Genomic DNA, 26344 nt, shown 5'->3' with positions numbered 1-26344 from the left:
TAATTTTAAAGAATAGACTGTGTTTTCTAAATATATAATTTACTGTGACTATTTTCTGACTCTTCACTAGTGTTACTTATACCTAAACTTATCTGTGTGTGATTTATGGGGAAAGTTTTGTTTAAAAATCTTAAAATTTTTCCTTCAGATTTCTTGCAAGTTAGTAGGGTTTTTTTAAACTTCTTTTCAGGTTTATGAAATGGGGTTAAACTATACTAAGCACCAGCTATGGGTTTTTTTTAGTCTTAAATCCTGGCGAATGAGCCAACCCTGCAGAATGGTCTCCGAACAGAGGGTGCTGCGAGTTGTAGGCAGTTCATGCCACGGGAACACTAATTCTAGAACATTAAACTTATCTTGTTAAATTGATTTCTGGATGTTTCTCTGTGGAAGTCTTGGAATAGCCTTCCCTTTCCTTTCTTTGAGCCAAGAAAACTCTGAACCAGAACAATTCAATTTCAATTTGTGGAAAAACTCTACTCCATGGACTAAACATAGTGCTAAGACAGATTGGTGGGGAAGGGGGGCAGGAACATTTTGATCACTTTGGCATGTTACTAAAATATCTGAATTTCTAGTTAATCGCTCTGAGATGTATTTACAAGCTTTGTTTCTGAGGAGTATTTGCAAGCCTCGTTCTCAAGCCTGGGAACCTCAGGAGCAAAACCTGCTTTTGAGCCATAGTTCTTGTGTTATATGTTAAGCATTTGGAAGGAACCCCAAGGAGGCCTCAGGAAGCAGTTACTGCCTCTTGACTTATCATCCTGAAGGCGATTTGTTTTAAAGTTGATAATCCCTAGAGCTACAAGAGTGTCCCGCATCTGCCCTGAATTGAAAACAGATTGCCATTAAGAGCCTTACATCAGCGCTGCGAATTCATTCGATCTGAGTCAGAAAGGAAGTTGGAGAACGTTCGAACGTATGGCCTGATAGCGACACGGCAGCTCCCTTCATGGAGGACCAAGACGGCAGGGTATGTAGGCTGTCTGTTTTCAAACTTTAAGACTGTTTTTCTGTAAGGAAATGTCCTTCTGACCTGCGGGCAGGAGTATTCGGGAGGGGACTGTAATAGCTAACAGGTATAAAGTAACTGTCAGTCTGTGGGCTTTTCAGTGCCACCAATGAATCGATCAGAATTCCGAGAGGCTCGGAAGCCTCCTCTGTCCAGAAATTTCTCTGCCAGGTTTTGCGTTTTTGTGACTTATCATTTATATAAGATATATTCAAAAATTATGTAGATATTTATATAAAATTCTCCCCCCCCCAGACTCTAAAACGGTTCTGGAAGCCAAGAAAAGTTTTTACTGTTAAAAAGCGAGAGCTTTTCCACCCTCAGCTTATCTATGAAATTATTTTAAAATATTTCCACACATGCCAGGAATGAAGGATGGAACTCTGAACTTCATATTCCAAGCCTCAGGGGACCGGGACCATCTGATTAACTATTTAGCATTTAATATCCTACTGAAGTCTTCTTCTCAGCTGGCTGAACAACTTTTTTCCTTCTTTTTCTGTGGAAAAATTTCTATTATAGAATGTGAGGTTCTTTTTCTTCTAAATTAAAATGGAGATTAGATTTGTTCATCAAAAATGATTAAAGGAAAAAGAAGGCAGCAGTGGTTATGAACAAGGGTCTGAGCTCCCCGCAGCTTGAGGCATGGATGCTGAGCTGCTCTCCGCCACTCCACCCCCATAATCCCCCGCCCCAGCCTGGCTCCAGAGGCCCTTCTGGCTCCTTCTCCGGGTCTGGACTGGGCTTTGGTGAGTGGAGGCCTCTCGGGTTACTTCCAGAAGCCTATTCTGCTCACCCTTTTCTCTGAGAAGCTGAGGACAGTGCCTGGTACAGCTGATAGCCAATAAATACTTGTTGAATGAAAATAGCATTGTGGAAGGGAACCCTGGAAGAAGTATCAGTTTGAACACATGAAGCTAGTGAACCTCTCTTTGGGTCAATTTCCACTCACCTTCTTGGCAAGATAGACACCAGAACTAAAGCATAGAAGGTGACGAGTAATTGAGAGAAACGTGCTAGAGTGTCAGTCAGAGCAACTACGTATAAAATGTGTGATTCCGCGGTTATGGTATTAATAAAGTAAAGAGATGAAATATGAGTCTTGAGAGGTAACAGTTGCCCTACGAGAGTGTTCAGGAGTCCGAGGAAAGCTGGTACAGGAGAAAGTGAACAAACACAGCTGGCCGGCTTCCCCTTCAACTCCGTGCAGATGTGCTCATCAAAAATGTTCCGATAGCACAAAGCCTGTTCCTGTTACATGCGCTTCCCCCGGTTTCAGAAAAAATACATTAAGAGCAGCCCAATTGGCAGGTAAGATTTTCAGTCCAAATGCCAATGTACTGTTCCCTCTTGACTGGTTGCCCACAGTTCTTGAAAGGGAGAAGGTTTTTCAGATGCCAAAAATTGAGTGCAAACTGTGCCATGGGACTATGCCCTCTTAATCCCAGCGAGACAGAGGCTCCCTTTTAGAAAAGGAAGCACATTTGGGTTTTTGTGCTGGAGGGTGCAAAAAGATGTATTGATCGACTCAGACAGAAGGGGGAATTCTCAGGCTTAGAAACATCGCTTCTGTCCTAGCTGAGGAGACTGGCGAATGAGCCTTGAAATCTATAGAAACAGTTCCAGTTCAGACCAGCTTCCTCTCTGGCAGATGATTATAGATATATAGCTATTTATATAGAGATATAGCTATATTTATATGTATCTTAATTTCACTAACTTACTTAATCTCAACCCCGGAAGTTTGGGAAGAAAATAAAAGTAGTGTTGCAGAGACTTCAGGGTGAAACCCATGTCAGAAATTTAACTTCTAGGGAGTTCTCTGGTGGTTCAGTGATTAGGACTCCATGCTTTCGCTACCGAGGGCTCGGCTTCAATCCCTGGTCAGGGAGCTAAGATCTAAGATCCCAAAAGCCTCACAGCACAGCCAAAAAAAAGAAAAGAAATTTAACCTCTATTACCTCAAGTAAAATTCACCTCCAAAAAGCTCTCTTGCCCCTTTTAGAGTAACAAGCAAGTCTTCATTTGGGGCCATATCCTCTTTCCCTGCCCTGTGTTTGAACATCAGGCCTGTCTCTAAGGCTGTGCCACTATATGCCAAGTCACAGCCTCATGGCTCGCCAGAGTTTTGTAAACCATTGTTTGGAATTCAGAACACATTATCCCCCAGAAACAAGGTTAGGCTCCCAGCTCAACTCCTGAATGCAAATTTATCCCAAAATATAGAGAACTTGTTGCAACTTTCTGGAAGTGAACAGAAAGAACTTCTATCATTTTGTATAATGGCATTGAAGAATCAATTTTACAATGAACTGTAATAATGCTTTTGAGAGCATTTTTAATATCCTTGAGAATTAATTACTGGCCTTGCATACCATTCCTTTCTTTATGCAAACCCTAACCACCTATCCTAGGTGCTTAGTCTCCTGTTACTCCTTTGAATGGTACTCTAGGTAGGAGTCCTAGCAAATTATTTGCATGTACTTTTCCATTTGTGGTTTCTTTTGCCTGGAATATCCTCCTCCTCTTCTGGTTCCTGGCAAACTCTTGATCAGCTCAAACACTAACACAGTTAAAACTCTTCTGTGATGCCCCAGTCAAACTCTCACTTCTCTCCTCCCTTGGACATAAACCCTTCTGAGAAGACTTTGCACAAGTTCAAGTGGTTCCTTCACTGACCTTCTAAAGTACCAGAGATCCTAGTTTTAAAAGTTGCCCCTAGGAAAAGTTAGAAATTCCCCTCCCCACCTCTCCTGCATTTCTCTAAAACCTTATAAGTACCACTATGTATTAACATTCACCACATTATATTGCAAGTTTTTATTTACACGTGGTCCCCTTCCCTAGACTGAGAACTCCTTAAAGATAGGGATTTCTTCAGGACTTATTACAACCCTGGAATATATTAATAGTAAATAATTAATAAAAGGATAGATGGATGAATGGACGGATGGATAAAGTGAGCGCTGGATAAAAAGTTCATTTATTTACAGGAGGATGAAGAGCTATATAGAAACTTCTATGGGATTCTGAATGGAACTTTTAGTTTCAAGGGCATGATATTGATGAAATTTGACCATTATTATTTTACTTCTACGGCTATGTAAGGAAGGGATTATGAATAGTGGGAAGAGAATGGAGCTTGGAATAAGAATGTATGGGTACTAACTCTAGTTCTCTACTTTCCAGTTATGTAGTCTTGGGTAAGTTATTTACCTCTCTATTTTTGCTTTTCTTCATCTGTAAGATGGGGGTAATACCTACCTTCAAGGAGTTACCATGAGCATCAAATGGTAATCCATCTATAAGCTCTAGTCTAGTGCTTAACCCATATGAGGTAGAAGGTAAGTGGTCATAAAATACGGATCTAAATCTGAGATGGCAGACATAGAACTTTGAAACCAGGAGGAATCTGGGCCCCTTCCTCCCAGCCTTGGACACTCTCCTTTTGCAACTTCCCCCCTTCATTTTGATGCAGCCTGTCAATAGCATGATTCTAGCTTTTACCAGCCACTTCCCATATCGCTTGGGTGATTAAAAATAAAATAAACTTGAAAGTGTGACAGAAAAGAAGAAGAGGGTTCAGGGGATTTGTGAGTTAAGTACTGGGAAAAAAATTTCCCAAAGCAGAATTAAGTAGGCTATGATGGAGGAAGAAGGAACATTGTACGTACATGCAAAGAAAAGAGCCGAGGGGATGAGGAGAAAGCTGTTTGGTAGCGGTGGCTGCAAAGTGAAAGGAAGAGATGAGGACTTGCATTGCTGGGAAATTGCATTCCGGGATTCTAAAAGGGGCAATTGTGGGTTTTTTGGTTTTTTTGTTTTTATTTTTTAAATTTTTTTATACAGCAGGTTCTTTTTTTTTTTTTTGTCCCAGAAATGATATACATTTATTTATTTATTTATTTATTTATTTTAAACATCTTTATTGAAGTATAATTGCTTTACAATGGTGTGTTAGTTTCTGCTTTATAACAAAGTGAATCAGTTATACATATACATATGTTCCCATATCTCTTCCCTCTTGCATCTCCCTCCCTCCCACCCTCCCCATCCCACCCCTCTAGGTGGTCACAAAGCACCCAGCTGATCTCCCTGTGCTATGCGGCTGCTTCCCACTAGCTATCTATTTTACATTTGGTAGTGTATATATGTCCATGACACTCTCTCACCCTGTCACATCTCACCCCTCCCCCTCCCCATATCCTCAAGTCCATTCTCTAGTAGGTCTGTGTCTTTATTCCCGTCTTGCCACTAGGTTCTTCATGGCCTTTTTTTTTTTCTTAGATTCCATATATATGTGTTAGCATACTGTATTTGTTTTTCTCTTTCTGACTTACTTCACTCTGTATGACAGATTCTAACTCCATCCACCTCATTACAAATACCTCCATTTCATTTCTTTTTATGGCTGAGTAATATTCCATTGTATATATGTGCCACATCTTCTTTATCCATTCATCCGATGATGGACACTTAGGTTGCTTCCATGTCCTGGCTATTGTAAATAGAGCTGCAATGAACATTTTGGTACATGACTCTTTTTGACCTATGGTTTTCTCAGGGTATATGCCCAGTAGTGGGATTGCTGGGTCATATGGTAGTTCTATTTTTAGTTTTTTAAGGAACCTCCATACTGTTCTCCATAGTGGCTGTATCAATTTACATTCCCACCAACAGTGCAAGAGTGTTCCCTTTCCTCCACACCCTCTCCAGCATTTATTGTTTCTAGATTTTTTGATGATGGCCATTCTGACTGGTGTAAGATGATATCTCATTGTAGTTTTGATTTGCATTTCTCTAATGATTAATGATGTTGAGCATTCTTTCATGTGTCTGTTGGCAATCTGTATATCTTCTTTGGAGAAATGTCTATTTAGGTCTTCTGCCCATTTTTGGATTGGGTTGTTCGTTTTTTTGTTATTGAGCTGCATGAGCTGCTTGTAAATCTTGGAGATTAATCCTTTGTCAGTTGCTTCATTTGCAAATATTTTCTCCCATTCTGAGGGTTGTCTTTTGGTCTTGTTTATGGTTTCCTTTGCTGTGCAAAAGCTTTTAAGTTTCATTAGGTCCCATTTGTTTATTTGTGTTTTTATTTCCATTTCTCTAGGAGCTGGGTCAAAAAGAATCTTGCTGTGATTTATGTCATTGAGTGTTCTGCCTATGTTTTCCTCTAAGAGTTTGATAGTGTCTGGCCTTACATTTAGGTCTTTAATCCATTTTGAGTTTATTTTTGTGTATGGTGTCAGGGAGTGTTCTAATTTCATACTTTTACATGTATCTGTCCAATTTTCCCAGCACCACTTATTGAAGAGGCTGTCTTTTCTCCACTGTATATGCTTGCCTCCTTTATCAAAGATAAGGTGACCATATGTGCATGGGTTTATCTCTGGGCTTTCTATCCTGTTCCATTGATCTATATTTCTGTTTTTGTGCCAGTACCAAACTGTCTTGATTACTGTAGCTTTGTAATATAGTCTATACAGCAGGTTCTTATTATCCATTTTATACATATTAGTGTATATATATCAATCCCAATAACAGGAGCAACTGTTCATTTACCATACCTACGAATGCACTCCTGTGCATTGGTAACCAAAAAGCACCTTGTGTAATTTCAAATAGTTCACATAAATAAAAATGATAGAAATACATTCCTAACTAACATTTAATGTACCACTTACCAGGTGTCAGGCACTGTTCTTAGCTCTTTACCCATATTAGCTCATTTTATCCTCACAACAACCCTGTGAGGTAGGTACATACAATCCTTATTTTACTGATAAGGAAAGACAACACACTGGGTTGTATGGGAGCCACTGCTCGAACCCAGGCAGTCTGGTCCCAGAGCCTGCACACTTCACGCAAGAATGTACCTGCAGGGACTTCCCTGGTGGCACAGTGGTTAAGACTCCACCTGCCAATGCAGGGGACACGGGTTCGAGCCCTGGTCCGGGAAGATCCCACATGCCGCGGAGTAACTAAGCCCATGCGCCACAACTACTGAGCCTGCGCTCTAGAGCCCGTGAGCCACAACTACTGAGCCCGTGTGCCACAAGTACTGAGCCCTCGTGCCACAACTACTGAAGCCCGCGCGCCTACAGCCCATGCTCCACAACAAGAGAAGCCACCACAATGCGAAGCCCGCTCACCGCAATGCAGAGTAGACCCCGCTCGCCGCAACTAGAGAAAGCCTGTGCGCAGCAGTGAAGACCCAACGCAGCCAAAAATAAATAAATAAATCTAAAAAAAAAAAGAATGTACCTGCAGCTGACGTGGCTCCTCGCACCATTAGGTGGCCGATTCAGCCGTCACGGTCAGCAACGTTGTGAAGTCCACTTTGGTGATGACCATCCCTATGGATATACTTTTCAAAATATAACTTTAATGCCTGAAAAGTTAGAATGGTAGAATTTTATAGCATGGAAGGACATTTAGTTGATTATGCCCAGACCAGTAAGTCAGCCTCAGGGACACTGATTGGATTCTCTGGGGACCCACAGGGGGTGAGGGTCAGATGAGCTTAGCCACCCACATAGCACTGCAGTGTCAGAAGGACATCATCTTTATTCCAGATGATGTCCAGGGAATTCTAAAAAAAATTCTTTCTGAAATTAGGTTGACACCCCAGTAGTTTTCCAAATATGAAAATAGATACAGTTGTGCTGTCTTTTTTTTTTTTAAAGAATCATCTATTTTTGACCTATTAAAAAAGTAACAAAGTATACAGTTTATGAGCATTCTGTTTATGCTTCCTAGATTGAGTTTGACAGGTCCATGTTCTAAAGTCATTCCATTACTCATACGCCTAATGCTGAGCTCTTACCTCTCCCTCAAATTGCTCTGAGCAATTTGATTCCATTTTCTCCTACCAAAAATAAGGACACATTCAACTAGTTAACAAATTTCACAAATTTTGATCCAAGGATGTGTTAGGCAGGCAGAAAGAATGTAATTCTCCCTTTTGCTACCTGTTTGAATTATTAGAAGCATTTCTACAATTAATAAAGTAACTGCAAATGCTACAAAGTTTTCTATCTCTCTAGCAGTCGCTGTTTTAGTCACTTCTATTTTAAGCCTTTCACATGCCCCACTGATGTTTTAGGGCATAGTTTTTGGATGAATAGGTAGGTGAGCTTGCTGGAGAAGTTGCCAGAAGTTTTGCCTGCCTCCAATACATCCACTCTGTGACCCACCTGAGTTCTTTCCTTTGACTCATGAGATCAGGAAACATAGCATTTGGCAAAAACAGGGAGCCAGGAGCAGCCCCCCCTCCTCCTTGGCCAGCAGTGGTGGGAGAGGAAGGAGGAAAAGAGGAACGGGGTAGTAAGTGGGTTGCCTAGGTGTCTGTCTTCATTTTTTACTCATTACAGCCTGGGAGGAGAGTATCTTATGTAACATCAGTCGCCTGTGGAGCATTTTTACAACCATTCAGGTGTCCTGGAAATAAACATCATTAAATTAAATTAAGTTATAATTTAATTTAAATTCTGAATAAAAGGCTTTACATAAACTGACTACAAAGAGCTTAACTACTCAAAAATAGGTCAAATAGAAAAAGGCACTTTCAAGTGTCCAAAACAATCCCATGGTTTTTTAAAAATCGTGCAAGTTCAAGCAGTACCTAACAGAAATACAAAATTAAGTTAGATGTGCCCTTCAAGGAACTAATTTTTAAAAATCATCACACTGCTGCAAAATGCCAAGAAAACACAGGACACTAAAATGAAGTCCAGATTCTCAAACAGAATTTGAATTTTAAGCGAACTCTTCATTGGCAAATGGATATTTCAGAGTCTGGTTTTAGACCAACTAGCTACCTAGCAGGATTATTGTGAAGCTAGGATGAGATTTAATGAATTTCAGTCTCCCAGTCCAGCGCATAGTGAACAGTCACTAGTATTTTGTTGAATGAATGCTGAATAATTCTGTTTTTTATATTTATTTTATTCAAGTGTAGTTGATTTAGAATGTTGTGTTAATTTCTGCTATATAGCAAGCGATTCAGTTATACACATATTTACATTCTTCTTCATATTCTTTTCCATTATGGTTTATCACAGGATATTGAATATAGTTCCCCGTGCTACTCAGTAGGACCTTGTTGTTTATCCATTCTATATATAATAGTTTGCATCTGCTATTCCCAAACTCCCAACCCATCCCTCCCCCACCCACCCCCTCTTGGCAACCACAAGTCTGTTCTCTATGTCTGTGAATCTGTTTCTGTTTTGTAGGTAAGTTCAGTTGTGTCATACTTTAGATTTCATATATAAGTGATATCATATGGTATTTGTCTTCCTCTTTTTTTTTTTTTTTTTGTCTTTCTCTTTTTGACTTACTTCACTCAGTATGATAATCTCTAGGTCCATCCATGTTGCTGCCAATGGCATTATTTCATTCTTTTTTAATGGCTGAGTAGTATTCCATTCTATATATGTACCACATCTTCTTTATCCATTCATCTGTCGATGGACACTTAGGTTGCTTCCATGTCTTGGCTGTTGTGAGTAGTGCTGCTATGAACATAGGGGTGCATGTATCTTTTGAATTATATTTTTGTCTGGATATATGCCCAGGAGTGGGACTGATGGATCATATGGTAATTCTATTTTTAGTTTTTTGAGGAACCTCCATACTGTTTTCCATAGTGGCTGCACCAATTTACATTCCCACCAACAGTGTAGGAGGGTTCCCTTTCCTCTACACCTTCTCCAATGATGAATAATTCTGAACTCATGAAGCCAAGCCAACTCAGCTATCCTCTTAGGTCCTAGCTGACACCTTAGCACGGGTTATTCCTCAGATTACATAAAAACAACACTTCCTAGAAAGGGCAGATCCCCAGAAAACAGAAGTCCCAAGTTTCTGAAACTTGTTTTCTAACCTTTTATGAAAGGGTAATGCAAGAGTTATGACTGCGTTGCTCTGAGAATTAAAGGATATCATGTTCATCCATTCATTCGTTTGTTTAAAAAATATTGATTGTGTGTTTTCAGTGCATCAAGTATTGTTCTTGTGCTTGGGAGATGGATGTAGACAAGGCAGATGAGGGCTCTACCTGCATGGAAATTACATTCTCTCACAGAGCTCCTGGTGTGTTACTCCTGCTGTCACAGCTGTCACCAAGCACTGAACAACCCCTGGGGATGGGCAGCAAAGTGCCCTGGGGATGGGCAGCAAAGTGCCCTGGAAAGAGCCGTCAGCTTGGAAGTTAGACTGATACCTCCTTGAATCCAGGCTCCACATCTTGTCAGCTGAGTTTCCTGGGAAAAGTTTCTGAGCCACAGTCCTTGTCTGTAAAATGGGTATAATAATGCCTACCTTGCAGGGATTCTGTAAAGATGAAATGAGACATATTGAGTGTAAAGTACATACAGTAGGTCCTCAGTAAATGGTAACGTTGTATTACCTTAATGAAGAAATAGATCAAAAGAGTGTCACAGAAGAAGGATATCTTGGGATAAGAAAATTTGACAGGCAGTTGTTTCCTCTGAGCACATTCTATAAAAGAGATACATTTTCAGCCATTTTTGAGATAGACTGTTGATATGGAGCGTGTTGAAAGTGTGATGATAAGACATAGGAGAAGCATGACGTCTCGTTATACATGCTACATTGCATTGAACATATGTTCTTTGTCCCCACTCCCTCCTCAAATCGCAGTAAAATGGAAATAAGGGGGGGGAAATAAAATAAAACCACAAGAACAACAATGATGGGGGGGTGGATAACAGAAATGAGAAATGCCAACAAAAGTTGGGACGATTGAACACAGATTGAGGGAAATAGTAGCAACTGATGTAGAATATAACGGAGGAAACTGAAAATTAATTACATGGGGTGTGGGGTGTGGAGAACACCCACAGGAACAAGCGTATTGGAGCCGAGAACCCTAAGAAGGTTCTGGGAAGGTTCTATGCAGGGCTTCCAATCTGATTTCTGGTGCCTCAGTCTTAAGTATAAACAAAGAATCATCAGATAACAGGAGAAAGCCGTGGACGTGAAAGACAGCTAAACAGATGGGTGGGGAAAATGAACTCAAAGGTAGCAGAGACAATCTGAGGGACAGAATTGCATTGAAAATACACACTGAGGCTCTTTCCACCATCTTGGAGCCTGTGGAGGCCTGCTGGGAACAGGACTTCTAAAACGACATACATGTCTGCAAGGCTATGGTCCAAGGCCTTTTTTGCTGGCTAGAAGCGGGGTCCCTGGAACCAGAGGGAGCACACAGCTCTTCTGAAAACTGAAGGTGTATATGCTTGAGATGAAACTAAATTCTATCTAGCCAAGAGATCTGCTTTTGTGTACAAAGCAAAGAACATAGTAACTTTTTTTTTGGCCATGCCTCACAGCTTGCAGGATCTTAGTTCCCAGACCAGGGACTTAACCTGGGTCCTCAGCAGTGAAAGCGCGGAGTCCTAACCACTGGACCGCCAGGGAATTCCCAGAACACAGTAACTCCTGGTGGGAAAACCCAACAAAACCAGAGTAGTCTGGGGAAAGATAACTCAAGCTCATGGAACCAGCGGCACGGTTGGTGCCAAATTCCAAAGCAACCTTCCTCGTAAGGCCGTTGGACACAGAATCCGTGTGATGCTGTACCCTTTGAAGATTTAAACTTATTGAAATGTGAATAAATAAAAGTATGGATTTGTTCTCTTATATTTTTGTTTATGTGTATATACGTGTATACATACACGTATATACACACTGAGTATGCTCAGTGAGGCAAGAGGAAGAAAAACAAATACAATTTAAAAAAAAAAAAAGAATATTCTGAAAACAAAAACTATTTATAAGAGGCTTTGAAGATAAAGTTTAGGAAATCTGCCAGAACTAGATAGGAAATGGGACAGAGTCTAAGGAAATTAGATGATCGGTCCAATAGGTCAAATATCCAAATAATAAGGTCTGGAAAGAGAGAGCTGAAAAAACAAAATGGAAGAAATCAATGAAATAATAAACAAAAATTTCCCGGAAGTGAAAGACAGGAGTTTCCTGATTAGAAAGACCCACCTAACACCCAACATAGAGAATAAAGCACATCATTGTGAAATTTCCTGGGTTCCCAGCCAGTGACTGAGCACAGCAGGGGGACGAGGGCCAGCCATTGCTGCCCAGTGCAAGACTTCTTCACTGGGCAGTCTTTAGTCTGGGTCTCATCATCAGCCTGGCCTTGAGTTTCTCAGAACTACCCTGCAGTCTAAGTCTCTTCCTACCCAAACTTCCTTCCTTGCCCCTCTCCTTCATGGTGTCAGATATGCCCTGGAACCACCGCTTTATCTCATTCATTTCTAATTCTGCCTTGTTTTCTGCTTCTCAGAGGACCCGAGATAACACAGTCATTACGTTGGGAGGATAAAAAAAGGAAAAATAAGGAGGGGTAGGGGAAGGAGGCAGGATGGAATGTTAAATCATTATCGTTCATATTAGGAAGTCAATAGATAATATCTGTATGTCTGTAGCTGGGGGGAAAGAATCTAAGAAATAGCAGGATAAGCACATAATTTAGAAAGGATGACGACAATCCCAGAAACAAACAAATAAAATAACCAAAAGAGCTAAGAGTGGTTATGTCAGGGAAGGAGGGGGTGAAGAAGGGAACTGTTGGGGTGGGGGGGGGAAGAAGGGGAGTAAGACCTTGAGTACTACTTGACTTAATAAGTTTTGCTTATTAAGCTCTGCCTGATATTATGATGATTAAAAAGCATGTATCTATACACATAATATATCAAACAGATACATATATAAAACATCTTTAAATATGTTTTAAAAATATGTAAATATATATCAAACATAATCAAACATCTTTAAAGTATTTATAGTTTAGATAAATGTGAATATGTATTTAAAGTATGTTGAGGAATTCCCTGGTGGTCCAGTGGTTAGGACTCTGCGCTTCCACTGCAAGGGGCACGGGTTCGATCCCTGGTCAGGGAACTAAAATTCCACACGGCCAAAAATAAAATAAAATAAATAAAGTGTATAAATATATTATATATATATATATAATAAATATACATAATATATATATTTTTTAACATCTGATCAAGATTGTGGTAAGGAGTCCCATGTGATGCCTTTTGCCTTTTTGCCCTCTCCTCCATCTATAGTACGCCCAGCCCTCTCCCCAGCTGCAGCCTCTGCTTCTAAGCATAGCTCATTTCTCTGCGGTGAGGACACACCTAGAGATGTATCCAGGAGGCAGGGAAGGACACTCACGTATCCCTAGAAGGAAACCTGAAGAGATCCAACCAGCTGCTTCGCAACTCTCTCTGGGGACCCCACTCCACAAAGCTTATAGTGTGATTGCAGCTCAGCCCAGGTTTATTTCTTCCTTATTCTGAGCCGTCCGCAGCTGGTTAAACTAGCCAAACGCTTTCCTTCTGGGTGAATGACTGAACTGGAGAAGGAGGAGGGGGCCGTGAAGAAGACAGGATGACAGAGCAGCTCCCGCTCCCTCCCGCGCCCACCCTCCCACCTCCCAGCTGTGACTGCTGCCCTGCGGACACCTGGGCCCTGAGACAGCTGCCTCAGAGGCCCTGGACTCCTGCCACATTCCTTCCTCCCCTGGCACGCAGGCTGGGTGGAATGTGGGCAGGGACACTGCGGGGAGGCAAGTGTGTGTGTGTGTGTGTGTGTGTGTGTGTACACACCAGAGAAACCTCACACCCTTACCTCACATGACCATAGCTCTTCCCTACTTGGTCAGAAGCATGTGTGTCTACCTGGGTCTCCTACTGGGCTTTCCTCATCTCCATCTAGTCTTGGAATAGATGACACAAAACAGGAGACGCTGAATTGTTTGGGGACCAGGAACTCCAGAAGGCCCGTCCATAACCCTGTGAGTTATTCTGTCAGCAGGAGCACATTATCTAGGCCAAGGAACAAAAGTCATCCCAATTGCCAATATAGGAACATATCAGAAGATTTTTGATGACAAGAACCAATAAGCAGGTAATTTTTTATTTTTATTTTTTCCATTTTATAAAAGTAATACATACTGGGAGTTCCCTGGTGGCCTAATGGTTAGGACTCTGTGCTTTCACTGCTGTGGCCCATGTTCAATCCCTGGTCGGGGAACTGAGATCCCACAAGCTGTGCAGCGTGGCCAAAAAAAAAAATGATAAAATAAAAGTAATACATACTCAGCTGCATAAAATTAGAACTTAGAAACAAGTCCAAAGGGCCACAGTTGTACAACACAAAGGTGCCCACCATTTGCCTTGTTCTTTCAAGTCTTTTTCTTTCAGTCTCTTCCAGAACTTTGAAATCTTACTTTATGCGTAATTTCATATTCTGATTTTCCACTTAAAATTTCATCAAATGTGTTTCCTTATACCGTTAAACACACTTCGTAAGCATCTTTTTTTGAAGTATATATAATATTCCAGCTCACAGATGCAGCATAATTTGCCCAATCATTCTTCTTTGTTAGGCTTTTAAAATTATTTCAAGAATTTTAAATTAGAAATAACGTTGTGATGAACCTTTGGCATATAAATCTTTGTCCTCATTTCAGATTATTTCCTCAGAATAGATTCCCAGAAATGGAGCTGCTCAGTCAAGTGGTATGAACATTTTTAAGGCCAAGTAAATCTTTTTTCAGGCTGACTGTGAAAAAGATTGTTTAATATTTAATAATATTCATATTTTTCAGATGAAAACATATAAACCATTAAGTCCATGCCCATGGTCCAGCTTAAGAAGGCATATAACTTATACATCTAAAGGCACTCTGTACTTCTCACCTCTCACATGCCCTCCCTCACCTACAAAGGTAGCCATTATTCTGAATTTGTATTCTCACAGACTTTTTTTTTTTTATAAATTTACTTATATTTTTTTGGCTGCGTTGGATCTTTGTTGCTGCGCGCAGGCTTTCTCTAGTTGCGGTGAGCGGGGGCTACTCTTTGTTGCAGTGCGCGTGCTTCTCATTGCGGTGGCTTCTCTTGTTGCGGAGCACGGGATCTAGGCGCGTGGGCTTCAGTAGTTGTGGCATGTGGGCTCAGTAGTTGTGGCTCGCGGGCTCTAGAGCACAGGCTCCGTAGTTGTGGCGCACGGGCTTAGTTGCTCTGCGGCATGTGGGATCTTCCCAGACCAGGGCTTGAACCCGTGTCCCTTGCATTGGCAGGCGGATTCTTAACCACTGTGCCACCAGGGAAGTCCCTCACAGACTTTTTAAGCAACAGAACTTCAAGAACAGAGGGTCAGGAATTCCCTGGCAGTCCAGCGGTTAGGACTCCGCGCTTCCACTGCAGGGGGCATGGGTTTGATCCCTGGTCAGGGAACTAAGATCCTGCAAGCCTATGGTAAGGCCAAACAAACAAAAAGAACTCAGGTCACTTAGCATATTTTACAGATACAGAAATAAAAGGTGTTTTAAAAAAAAAAGAATATAGGGTCTTTTGGTTAGAGAATAAGAGAGGATAAGAGAGAGGGGTAAGGACAGGGAGGGAGAGAGAGAGATTGACTTGTTTGGCCTTGAAACATAATATGCTGGAGTAATTGTCTGAGGAAATAGTTAGAAGGTAAAATTCAAGCAGCTTTGTACCCAATCCATACTGTACTTATGGGATGCCCACAGGAGCAAGAACGTACACGCACACTGAACATACGTGATGCCACCTCCTTCTCTCCCGCTCCAGCCCTTCTCACCTCTCCCCTCACGCCCTCATGGGAATCCGACACAATTGTTGAACCAGTAGGTAAGGTCTGAAGTGGGACTGCCTGCACTTGAATCTAACCTCCAACACCTGCCATCTGTGGCCTTAGAAAAGTTGCCTCCCCATTTCCAAAGTCCCCTTTTTTACCTGGAAATGAGGATGAAGCTAACACTATCCACCTGCTACAGTTGTGACGTGGGCTAAATGAGATAAGCACCTAGAGCCCTGCCATGTTTGTATTACTTTACATTGTGGCCTCTGGGTGTTTGCTGGCCCAAGAAAAGCCATTTCACAGGGTGGTAGCCAGAGGACCCTTGACAAGGTTTGGCTGAGGACATGGTACTGACATTACATTTGTTTTTCAAAAAGCCATGAGACACTATATATTTTTCTCTTTTCCACTATTTTCCTTAAGTTCCAAGATGCCTGAGTAGGGTTTCCTATGGTAATTCTGGTAGAAGTTTTTCCCCCTTTCTCTACTTTTCAAGTGAAGAAATGGTCTAAGCATGAATCACACCTGCAACCCTGAACTTACTTTTCCTATGTTCTAACCAGTTGAGCCAAGAGACTCCAATGGTTTTCAGTCCAAACACACCTAAGATGTCTGCATTATAGGTTTGGTGACCTATGATAAGCAGGTGCCTCAGATTCTTGCTCTGTTACCTGAACCTCTGGTTGTTTATAGGGGTTAGAGATGGAAGAGATTGTATGGGGTAAGGATTGAAGTTTAGCTCTAGCTAAACTGAGGAATAATCCAGTGATAGTCAGTGGTTGTTAACTTTCTTACATCAGGAACATCTTTTAAAATATGATTCTTTCCTAAAGGATGTGTTCTTTCTCTAAAAAAGCACATATGTGGGCTTCCCTGGTGGCGCAGTGGTTGAGAATCTGCCTGCCAATGCAGGGGGCACGGGTTCGAGCCCTGGTCTGGGAGGATCCCACATGCCGCGGAGCAGCTGGGCCCGTGAGCCACAATTACTGAGCCTGCGCGTCTGGAACCTGTGCTCCACAACAAGAGAGGCCGCGATAGTGAGGGGCCCGCGCACCGTGATGAAGAGTGGCCCCCACTTGCCACAACTAGAGAAAGCCCTCGCACAGAAACGAAGACCCAACACAGCCATAAATAAATAAATAAAAATTTAAAAAAAAAAGCACATATGCACATTCACATAAAATGTTTACAAACAAGGGAGTTGAGATCTCCCTAAAGCTAATTCATGGATTCTCCAGTAAGAAATTCTGATCTTATTAGGAAACTAAGACCCAGAGAGAGAGGTCCAGAGACTTGCCCCCAGTCACACAAATATTTAGCAGCAGAAGCAGAACTGCAGCCCAGGTGCCCCATCAGCCAGTCTGCTGACCCACCCTGCCTTCCCTCCACGTGCTGCCCCAGGAGCCAGCGGGGGAAGCCTAGAGGGTCAGATTTCAGGGTTGGGGCGCGAGTAGAGGTGCTGTTCTTGCTCTGAGTCTCTGATGCCATCAGGATGCGGCTGAAGATCTAGAACGCACTTTCTTTCCTCAAGATGCCTCTGCAACAGTCAAAACAGTACCCTAAGAAGTCTGTTCCTAATGGCTTCTTAAGCATCTGTAGGGTGATGGTGGGGTGCCAGTGTGATCCACTGTGGCCCTTCCTCCACCACCAAGACCCACAGTGTGGTCTGGATCAATGGCTCCTGAAGCCCTAGGAAATTAGGGATTTCAGGAACAAATATTTAGAATCTGGTGGCCTGTTACCATCAAGCATTCTACTCTGCCTCCGTTGGTGTCCAGTGGCCCCTGCTTTCCTTCTGAGTGTGTTTCAGATCTTTTCCAGGATCCTTTGGGGATGTGCACGCCCCCTGCCACCATGGGCACGGTCTCCCCTCCTACCCCTTGCAGTGGCCCAATAACCTTCACCAGAGACAGCAGCTTACTATCGGCAAGTTGTTCCCTTAATTCTGTATGAAATCTATGTTAATGCTTTCTTTGAATGTCTATATTTAAAACTATTTTATCTTGGATTTATTTTCCAAGCAGAATGTTCCTTCATTTCCTGCTTTGTATGCATGTGTGCATGTAATTAGTGAGTGTGTGTGTGTGTGTGTGTTTATTCCTCTGTTGTTTGCAGCACCTCCCAGTTGGGGATCATTTGTAAATTCAGTTAATGAGCATTTAACACATTCCCTTTGATGAAGCTGTTAAATCTGGGCTCCACACTGGCATCCCACCAGACACTTCCCCCTCTCCCAAGCCATTTGTGTTTACCTATTCTCAACTACTTAGTCATGGTTTCTTGTTTGTTGGCACAATATCAAACTAACCTTTTGTCCTGTCTGGAACACAGAGAGCTTCAGGTTTGTGAGAAAATGATTAAATCTGTATTCAAAGCAAATTTACTTTACTAGTGGGCTTTCATTTTCACCAAGCAAAATAGACTGTAGGCAGAACAAACATTCCACGGTCACCCACACCGGGCATGTGGCAGCGACACATCAGCTATAGCTGTGGGCTTTTGCAAGAACAAATACCAAACTCAAAACCTGGGCTCCAGCTGTCAGAGAGTTTTCCTGGATTTAATTATAACTTGATCTCTGAAGAGGGCATGTGTGTCAAGTGTGCTTTTCAATCACTTTGAGAAAGCTGAGTAAGTGGCAGGGCAGCCCTGGGATGTGCCTGTGAGATGAGCATCCCTGCAGCAGAGGATCATGGGAGTCATGCTCGAGCCTGTCCCAGTCCCAGAAACACAGTCAGTCTCCTAGGTTAGAGACGTAAAAAGAAACAACACACAGGTGTCTTTAAATTGACTATTTAAAACTCAGTATAATTAAAAGTACAAAAACCACGGGAAGGGATTGAACTACATATTCATCTTCACATGAAACAAGAACAACCCCCCAGCTTAGAAAAATCCCCCCACCGCTTTATTTCTTATCTGCCACGGGTGTGTGCCTCATGCACCTTTCCCCAACCTCAAGAATGATAGTTTAGTTCTATAATTTCCTACCTCTCAGCAAATTCCACGCCAATCCTAGAGCCAACACAGACATACACAGGATAAACACACACACACACACACACACACACACACACACACACACACACACACACACACACACACACACACACACACACACACACACACACACACACACACACACACACACACACACACACACACACACACACACCCCTGGTCGAACCATCAGAAAAATGTCCTGGTAGCAATCAGATTATGATTTCTCACCTGGTTCTCAGCACCTGGCCCCAGAGTCTATGCTTCTAAATGCCAACATACATGTTGCCCAAATCATTTACATCCAAGCCTGGCTACCTAACAAAGACCAAAGAAATTTCTCAGAGATTTCACCTTCCAGCCTTTAGGGTAGCAGAGAGGCAGTTAACTGGAAATGGCCAAATCTCACACAGTGTGCAACTTTTCCATTTTACTGTGCAAAGCAGACAGATACTAGGTCAGTTTCAATGGATTATTTGGGTTAATTATGTCACAATTAGGTCACCTGACATAATCCATAATTTGAGAAGCATTTTATACTTTGAGCTAATAGCAGGCAGGGAAGGAGGAGGGAGGGAACCGCTGGTGTTGACCCAGGGAGAAAGCGGAGTAAGTGGCAGGGCAGCCCTATGATGGATGACTAACCTTGTGCAAACACGGCCATCCGTCCATCCGTCCATCCGTCCATCCGTGTGTAAAGGTGTGATCCTACCCAGTCCTACCTGATTTCAAATGCCTCACAATCTCAAGCTTAGAGCCCTTAACCTCATTTTTGTTGCCGTTTTCCTTTCCTGATGATTTGAGGGTAAAAGGCAGTGAAATGGTTAGAGGGAGGGGCCCCCCTCCACAGGAGTCTCCAGGCCTGTCTGATGCATCTGTCTGGATGGGGGCCCCATGGAGGTCCTCACAGTAGCCAGTGGTAGCCTTTGCCATTGTCCAGAGTAAACTTAAGAGAAGGCTTTCAGGCAAATGTTTCTTTTTAAGCTGATTAGCCTCAGAGACATAGATAATTGTTACTGATAAAGCCATTGGATTCGGGGAACAACTGAAAATAGGAACCTAGAAACAAGCGTAATGAGTATTGTACATGGGGAAATAGGAGTTGGAGATGCTACTTCCTTTCATATATAACCAGAGGGTGATTTGATTTCTATCCTGCCTGCACACACGTGTTATATAGCAACTGTGAATGCAAATAATAATCATGAATTCTGTGAGGAAAGTCTTAAGTTTCAGTGCATGTTCATTTTTATCTATGATTACAACCAACACCCTTAGCTTTTCGTCTTTGATGCCCAGATATATGGTAAGAATTTCCCTTCTCTCTCCGAGTTAAGAATTGGGAATTAAATTAAAAATTATTATTATAGATTTCAATATGTTGTACCAAAGAGATGAAAAGGCATCTTGTCTTCCAGACTGCCTTTTTCTTTACACAATCCTACCCCCTACCATTCCTGACATTTTCCCGTCCTTCTACTTGACCAGAATATTAGTATTTTTGATAAAAGCCCAGGATAATTAGGACAACTTTTTTGTAGTGTTGATTCTCTTTATTGGTGCTTTTAGAATATCATTTGGCCCATGCTCAAGTTCTTTGAAATGTTTCTCACGTGGCAGAGTGAATATCATAAAAATGCTTGGACTGTGGTGTCACTTTTTTGGTCCTCACATTACTAAGCCCCACTGGGAAATCTTCAGAATATCTTAAAGTAATGGTCTAACCCATGTGGTCAGGTCTGGGAGCCAAGTCACTGGGAAGATCAGCCTCCCAAACACTCATTCGTTCATTGAAAGTACAATTAAGATGGTGTCACACTGAGGGGAACACAGTGTACCATTTTTCAGTGTCTTTTAAATATTGAATAAACCTGAATTTCTGAAATGTAAGGGCCTTCAAGGGTATCAAAGCTTTCTCTTTACTTTTCTGGAATAAAGTTCAACTTTGTTTAAGTCCTGTTTAGCAAAACGCAGATTATATCAGAGAAGGGGGAAAAAAGTTGGACTTTATTAAGACACGCCAAGGCTCTGGATATGGCTGAGCGCCAGCGAATTTCTCCTGTGGCATGTTTTATCTTGCATTCTTCTCACTAGTTTGAATTATGACCTAACTGGGCCAAGATTGTCCAGGCTACAGAGACTTCCCAACTAAGAGCAAATACTAAATTTGGAAAGTTCCATTCTCCTTCAATAAAGTAAGAAGCTTTAAACACAAAGAGATCAATAGTAAAAACATGCTATTATAGAATTTCCACTAAGGTCAGTCTTGTGGCCACTACTTGTGTTGGATCAACTCAGTTGACATTGACAAATTTGGGAAGTGAGTTTTGACTGTCTTCTCGCTTTAATCATCTACAATTCTTCTTTCTTTTCTAATGGCATTTCTTTCCCTGTTCTTTTTAATTCTCTTTCCTTATCAAAACAAGACATGGTATGAAATTTTCGTTTCTACCTTGGCTGCAACACATTCATACCTCTGTATTGCCTTTCCCAGGGCATTTGCACTTAAATCTGTTTTCTCTGTTTTTAGAATAAAGGGTGGCCCATGATTAAAGACATTTCAAATAACAGCATGCAGTGGAGGGAGATGTTTTAAAGGACAGAAAAGTAAAACTTTTGCTCATTTTAAGGTCTTGAAAGACCCACTTAATAGGTAGAATAGGTCACTGAGATCATATCTCCTCCCATTTCTTCTATTTACCTTAATCCTCATACGTCCTCTTCTCTGAGCCGACTCTCTGAGATATGGGAGCTCAGAGGCCATTTTACCTGTGCTCTCTCTGCCCTCTGTTTCACCAGCTAGAGTGGACATCTGTAATTTCTATAATCTGCACAACTCTATAATCCCTTTTCTGATAACAGCATCCAATTTTCCTTTGCAGCCCACTATTGCCCACTATCTGTCTACGTGGTCTAGTGGGATTGAATCCACCTCCAGATCTAAAGGTTGTCCTGTGATGGAGACCTAGCCATTCATGAGAGCATCACATGCCCATGGCCACTCTGTTTAGTTCAGGTAAGGGCCAGGCAAATCATAGTTGATCTCAGGAATTTTGCTGGAACTACTGAAAAAAGAGGTGCTTTTTTCCTACAGTTTCTGAGATGGTTGATTTAAGCCTGGAGCTGCTGGTGGCCATCTTCCCACCATGAAGATATGCCTGCCTAAGATTAAATCAACACAGAGAAAAGCAAAGCTTAGGGAAAGAGAAACACAGATCCCTAAAGTTATTCCTCAGCACTGGAATCTACCCCTGATATTTCAGTTATGGGATCCAATAAATTCCCCTTGGTTTCAACCAATATGAATAGGGTCACTGGCAACATGGAAATCCCACACTCAGTCAGCAGCCCAGGCCTGAAACTTTCCTTCCCCTTCCTGGTCTGTCTCATCCTCTTTCACATTAAACACAGCATCACTCTCATCCACAACAGTGAAGCCCAGAGATTAGTCACTTCAAGCCTTCAGCATCCAGGACGTCCAAGGAGACAGAAAAGTACAGCTATAGCAGTTGCTGAAGGAACCCTTCAGGGTGTGAGTCTGGGAGAAGCACAGCAGGAGGAGAGGTACAAGGGGCATTCCTACAACCCAAGAAGCAATTATCCTAGACTAGGGTTGGGGAAGGAGGGGACAAGGAAATCCTAACTATTGAGGGAAGGCGTGCAAGACCCACGCCTGTACTGGTCAGTGCACCTGATGGTGATGGTGGTGGTGGTGGTGATGACACATGGAATCTGGGTACACAGGTCCACAGTGACACCCTTTGTTGATCTTACAAAACTGAATGTGATTAGAAAATAAAAACCTAAAAATCTATGCAAAGTCAAACCAATTACAATTATTTACGTGAAACGTATCCCATTTGTGCCTAATTACCATGAAACAATAATGATTATGTACTTCATTAAGTATGTGTCAGATTAATTTAATTTCTTAGATTTTATTTGATGGCATATATAAACATGATACATTCATGCTCTGGGTTCCCAGTTTGTTTGTAACACATACAAATCGGTCATCTGCCTACAACTTTAAAAAATTATAATGCCAAAGTATTTCTATCAATACTTGAGGAAATGAGGGACCAGAGATTGGTAAATAAGTGGCACTGTTCCTACAGTTTCCTTATCAACAGGGAGGCATCACCATCATATCTTGGACAATTACAGCCCGATGAAGATCAGGTGGTGGATAACTTGCCCATATTTGTTTTAGGCAAAATCACTTCAAAAGGAATAATATCAGGAAGAGCTTTAAAAAGGTGAGTGGTTGGGGAATTCTGACGGTCCTGTGGTTAGGACTCGGCGCTTTCACTGCCGGGCCTGGGTTCAATCCCTGGTCAGGGAACTGAGATCCCCCAAGCCGTGAGGCACGGCAAAAAAAAAAAAAAAAAAAAAAAAAAAAGAGAGGTTAATGCAAAGATGAGGCTGTGTGGTAGAGGGAAAAGTGCATGGGGGTAGAGTGAGGCAGACCTGCCTTCACTCAGCCTCTCTGAGCCTCAGTGTTCAGATCTGTAAAATGGGAGTCATATATCCTACCTCATTGAATTGATGTAAGGATCACATGAGAAGATGCAGGATTGTCCAATAAATGCTAGCTATTATCATCTTCAGAAAAACGTGGAATTCAGCATGAAGATAGCTTTCAGTGAGCAAGACCATCTAATTCTCTCTGCCTGAATAGAATTTATAGGAAAACTGTGATTCACTGCATAAATATGAGCCCGAAACTCCTATATTAGTTTAAACTTATGAAGTTATGTTTATAGGTCAAAAAATGTTCCAGTATTGGCAGTTTCATGTGGTTCAGTCTACTATGAGTAACGGAAATTACTTCCTCCCATCTGTCCATCCTCAGTGCCTCCAAATTGTGAGAGCCATTCACCCGTCTGATGAGGCAGACTAAGCTTTCTCCAAGAATGCTAAGCAAAGCCGGCTCTCAAGAGAAAACCAAGAGAGATGGAGGGACAGGCAAGATGTGACTGATCTATTAAGTAGTGAAATGCTCTTTGAAATCAAATGAAAGCCAGAAATAAGGGCTGAGGTTAAGAAAGCCACAGCTTGGGGCATAAGATATTTATTGTTATCTTTGTTTTTGCTGGTCTCCTGGAGGCATTTGAAGACTCGGTATAAGGAAAAGAACTGGAAAATCCAGACATGGCAAAGAAGAAAAGTTTAGAACCAAGAAAAATAGATACTAAGATTTAAAAGAATTTAGTTAAGTTCCTCCTGAAAAAGAGCAGCTAGCATCTTTAACACTGGTAGCAAGATCAGGCAAAAAAAAAAAAAAAGAAAGAAAGAAAAAAACTGAATATGGAACAGGAAGGAAATACTTTTGTAAAATGTACTTAATGAAGTGGTTTTTTTTGTTTGTTTTGTTTTTTTAAATTTTATTTATATATTTATTTTTGGCTGTGTTGGGTCTCGTTGCTGTGCACGGGCTTTCTCTGGTTGCGGCGAGCTGGGGCCACTCTTCATTGTGGTGCGTGGGCTTCCCATTGCGGTGGCTTCTCTTGTTGAGGAGCACAGGCCCCAGGTGTGTGGGCCTAAGCAGTTGTGGCACGTGGGCTCAGTAGTTGTAGCTTGCAGGCCCTAGAGTGCAGGCTCAGTAGTTGTGGCACAAGGGCTTAGTTGCTCCGCGGCATGTGGGATCCTCCCGGACCAGGGCTCGAACCCATGTCCCCTGCATTGGCAGGCAGATTCTTAACCACTGCGCCACCAGGGAAGTCCCTAATGAAGTGTTTTTAAGTGTTACTTGAGATTAGAAAGTAGACAGAACTGTCTTCTGTGTTGATCTTTTCATAGAATCATGCAGCTGGAAGACATAGTTTAGTCTTATTCCCTGCCTCGGGAAGCTATATAACTAAGCCATCCAATTTGAATGGTTATCCAATCCATTTTTTTTCAAGGTTTTAAACCACACCCTGCCCTGAGTTCTGAGCTTGCCTGTCACCCACTACTGGCAGAGGGTGACACCCATCTCCCCCAGGCCCCAACCCTGCTTCATCCTGGGATATGGACTAATACAGCCTTCCACAGAAACTGGATTTTCTTTGGTGCATGGATATTATTACAGATATTAGCAACGCTCGGCCTTCCGTCACTTCTGAGTGTGTTGGCCTATGGGCTGCACGACTCAGACACGGCCTCTAGAAGGCTCCGCACCTGGAAGAGAGCTGTGAAGGACATTCTACTCAAATGCTGAGTCTCACGGGAGCTCAGTCACTGAGGACGTGGCTCACGCCAGAGCTCAGTTTTGGCAGCTCGCTTCTCTCTCCAGCAAATAAGCATCAGGGCAGAGCAACAAAGGCAAATGGTATGTGAATTCCATCAATCATAGGCTCTGTGCCAGGCTCTAAAAGGTCTACTTAAATCAACAGGAGCCCAGAGAAGGGAATCACATCTACCATGATCTATAACGGTCTGGAAGGGCTCACTAAACCTGGATGTAGGTCCCTACAGAGTGGCCACAGAGCACCTTGCAAACCCGAGATGATCCAAACATTATAGGTGGTCAGTGGTGCTGGCAGTGACCCTCCAGATGTGCTCAGAACCAGATCACACCTGGACGAGCGGGAAGCAAAGAAACTGCCCTTTGTCTCCTCAGGGGTGACTCCTTGCCTGCAGCAAGTCAGCAGCCTAGGAAGCGTCCCCAGCGGGGTTACAATTCTGTCAATAAATGCCTGGTTTGAGGAAGTGGCCTTGAGCTGTTTGCTTTTCTTCCCTTCGGAATGCAAGCGCACAGATTGTCTTGCAAGGGCTTCAGGGAAGTCTCGGTATTCCACTTTCTCCACCTGGACCCTGGGCAGCGCTGTGAATGGGTGCTTTCCCCTGTGCCTGGCACCCTTGCCCTTCTCCACAGCTGCTCCCTCCCAGGTGGCAAGGGCAGGTAGATGCTGGAGACCCAGAGCCAGCGAGTCCTGGATGGGGAGGGGCTTTGAGCAATGTCATTTATGCCACTAGTGCTAGGCTCTAAATTTTCTATAATCTGCATGCACCCTGTAGCCTGTCCAAAAGGCAAAGTGAGTTAGAATCCTGGGGGAAGCCATCAGCTAGAGGCTTCCCACAGGTCACAAAACACTGTGTTTTGCCGTCTGGGCTGTCACATGGCCCCTACCTTAGTTCAACCATGCCAGTTATCCTGAGAGAAGGAAAAGGAAAGGTTCTATTCCTTTATCAGAACGTAGGAAGTATTTGCTCGTCTCATACACTCGGAGAGCATTAAGATTCATCTGGGAGCAAGAGAAACCTGAGAAAGAGTCATTGGCCTAGTTTGGGTGGCTGAATGTTTCACGGGAAATCTTGGAATTGCAGTTGGACCCTTGCCACGATTCTGGGGAGACCAAGGGAAATGTGTTCTCTGAATAGCACGACGTGTGTATGCCTGCCACACCTGGGCTGGCCCCATCAAAGAAGGATGATTGCGAGGCACTGGGCACTCCCATGTTTCTGGAGTGGCCCACTTAGATTTTGCACAGAGAAATTCAGCTCTATGGCCAATGAATTCCTTTGCAGATTTGTTTTTGGCCTCAAGAGAAGGCAGACAAGAATACAAATGAGGCCACAGAGCCAGGAAACTGTCACACGGTTGGCCACCAAATGGAGACCAGTGGCAGAATCCAGGAATAGTTGAGAACATGTTCTTCAGGGTCAGAATTGTACAAATCCTGG

At 42.5% G+C, this 26344-nt stretch overlaps 1 protein-coding gene and 1 pseudogene across 1 annotated transcript in view; both read left to right on the top strand.

Moving 5' to 3' along the window:
- The first annotated feature begins 825 nt into the window (after positions 1 to 825).
- SASH1 (SAM and SH3 domain containing 1) overlaps positions 826 to 26344 on the top strand; it is a 255831-nt gene continuing 230312 nt past the window's right edge. Inside the window, exon 1 of the mRNA XM_057527624.1 lies at positions 826 to 973. Coding sequence (XP_057383607.1) covers positions 953 to 973 — 21 coding nt within the window. The 5' untranslated portion in view covers positions 826 to 952. The remainder of the gene's footprint in view (positions 974 to 26344) is intronic.
- On the top strand, positions 10772 to 11715 carry LOC102998426 (60S ribosomal protein L35a-like; annotated as a pseudogene).

The sequence above is a fragment of the Balaenoptera acutorostrata genome, chromosome 14 (genome assembly GCF_949987535.1).
Source record: "Balaenoptera acutorostrata chromosome 14, mBalAcu1.1, whole genome shotgun sequence".
Lineage (NCBI taxonomy): Eukaryota > Metazoa > Chordata > Mammalia > Artiodactyla > Balaenopteridae > Balaenoptera > Balaenoptera acutorostrata.
This window is presented reverse-complemented; position numbering and strand designations above follow the sequence as displayed.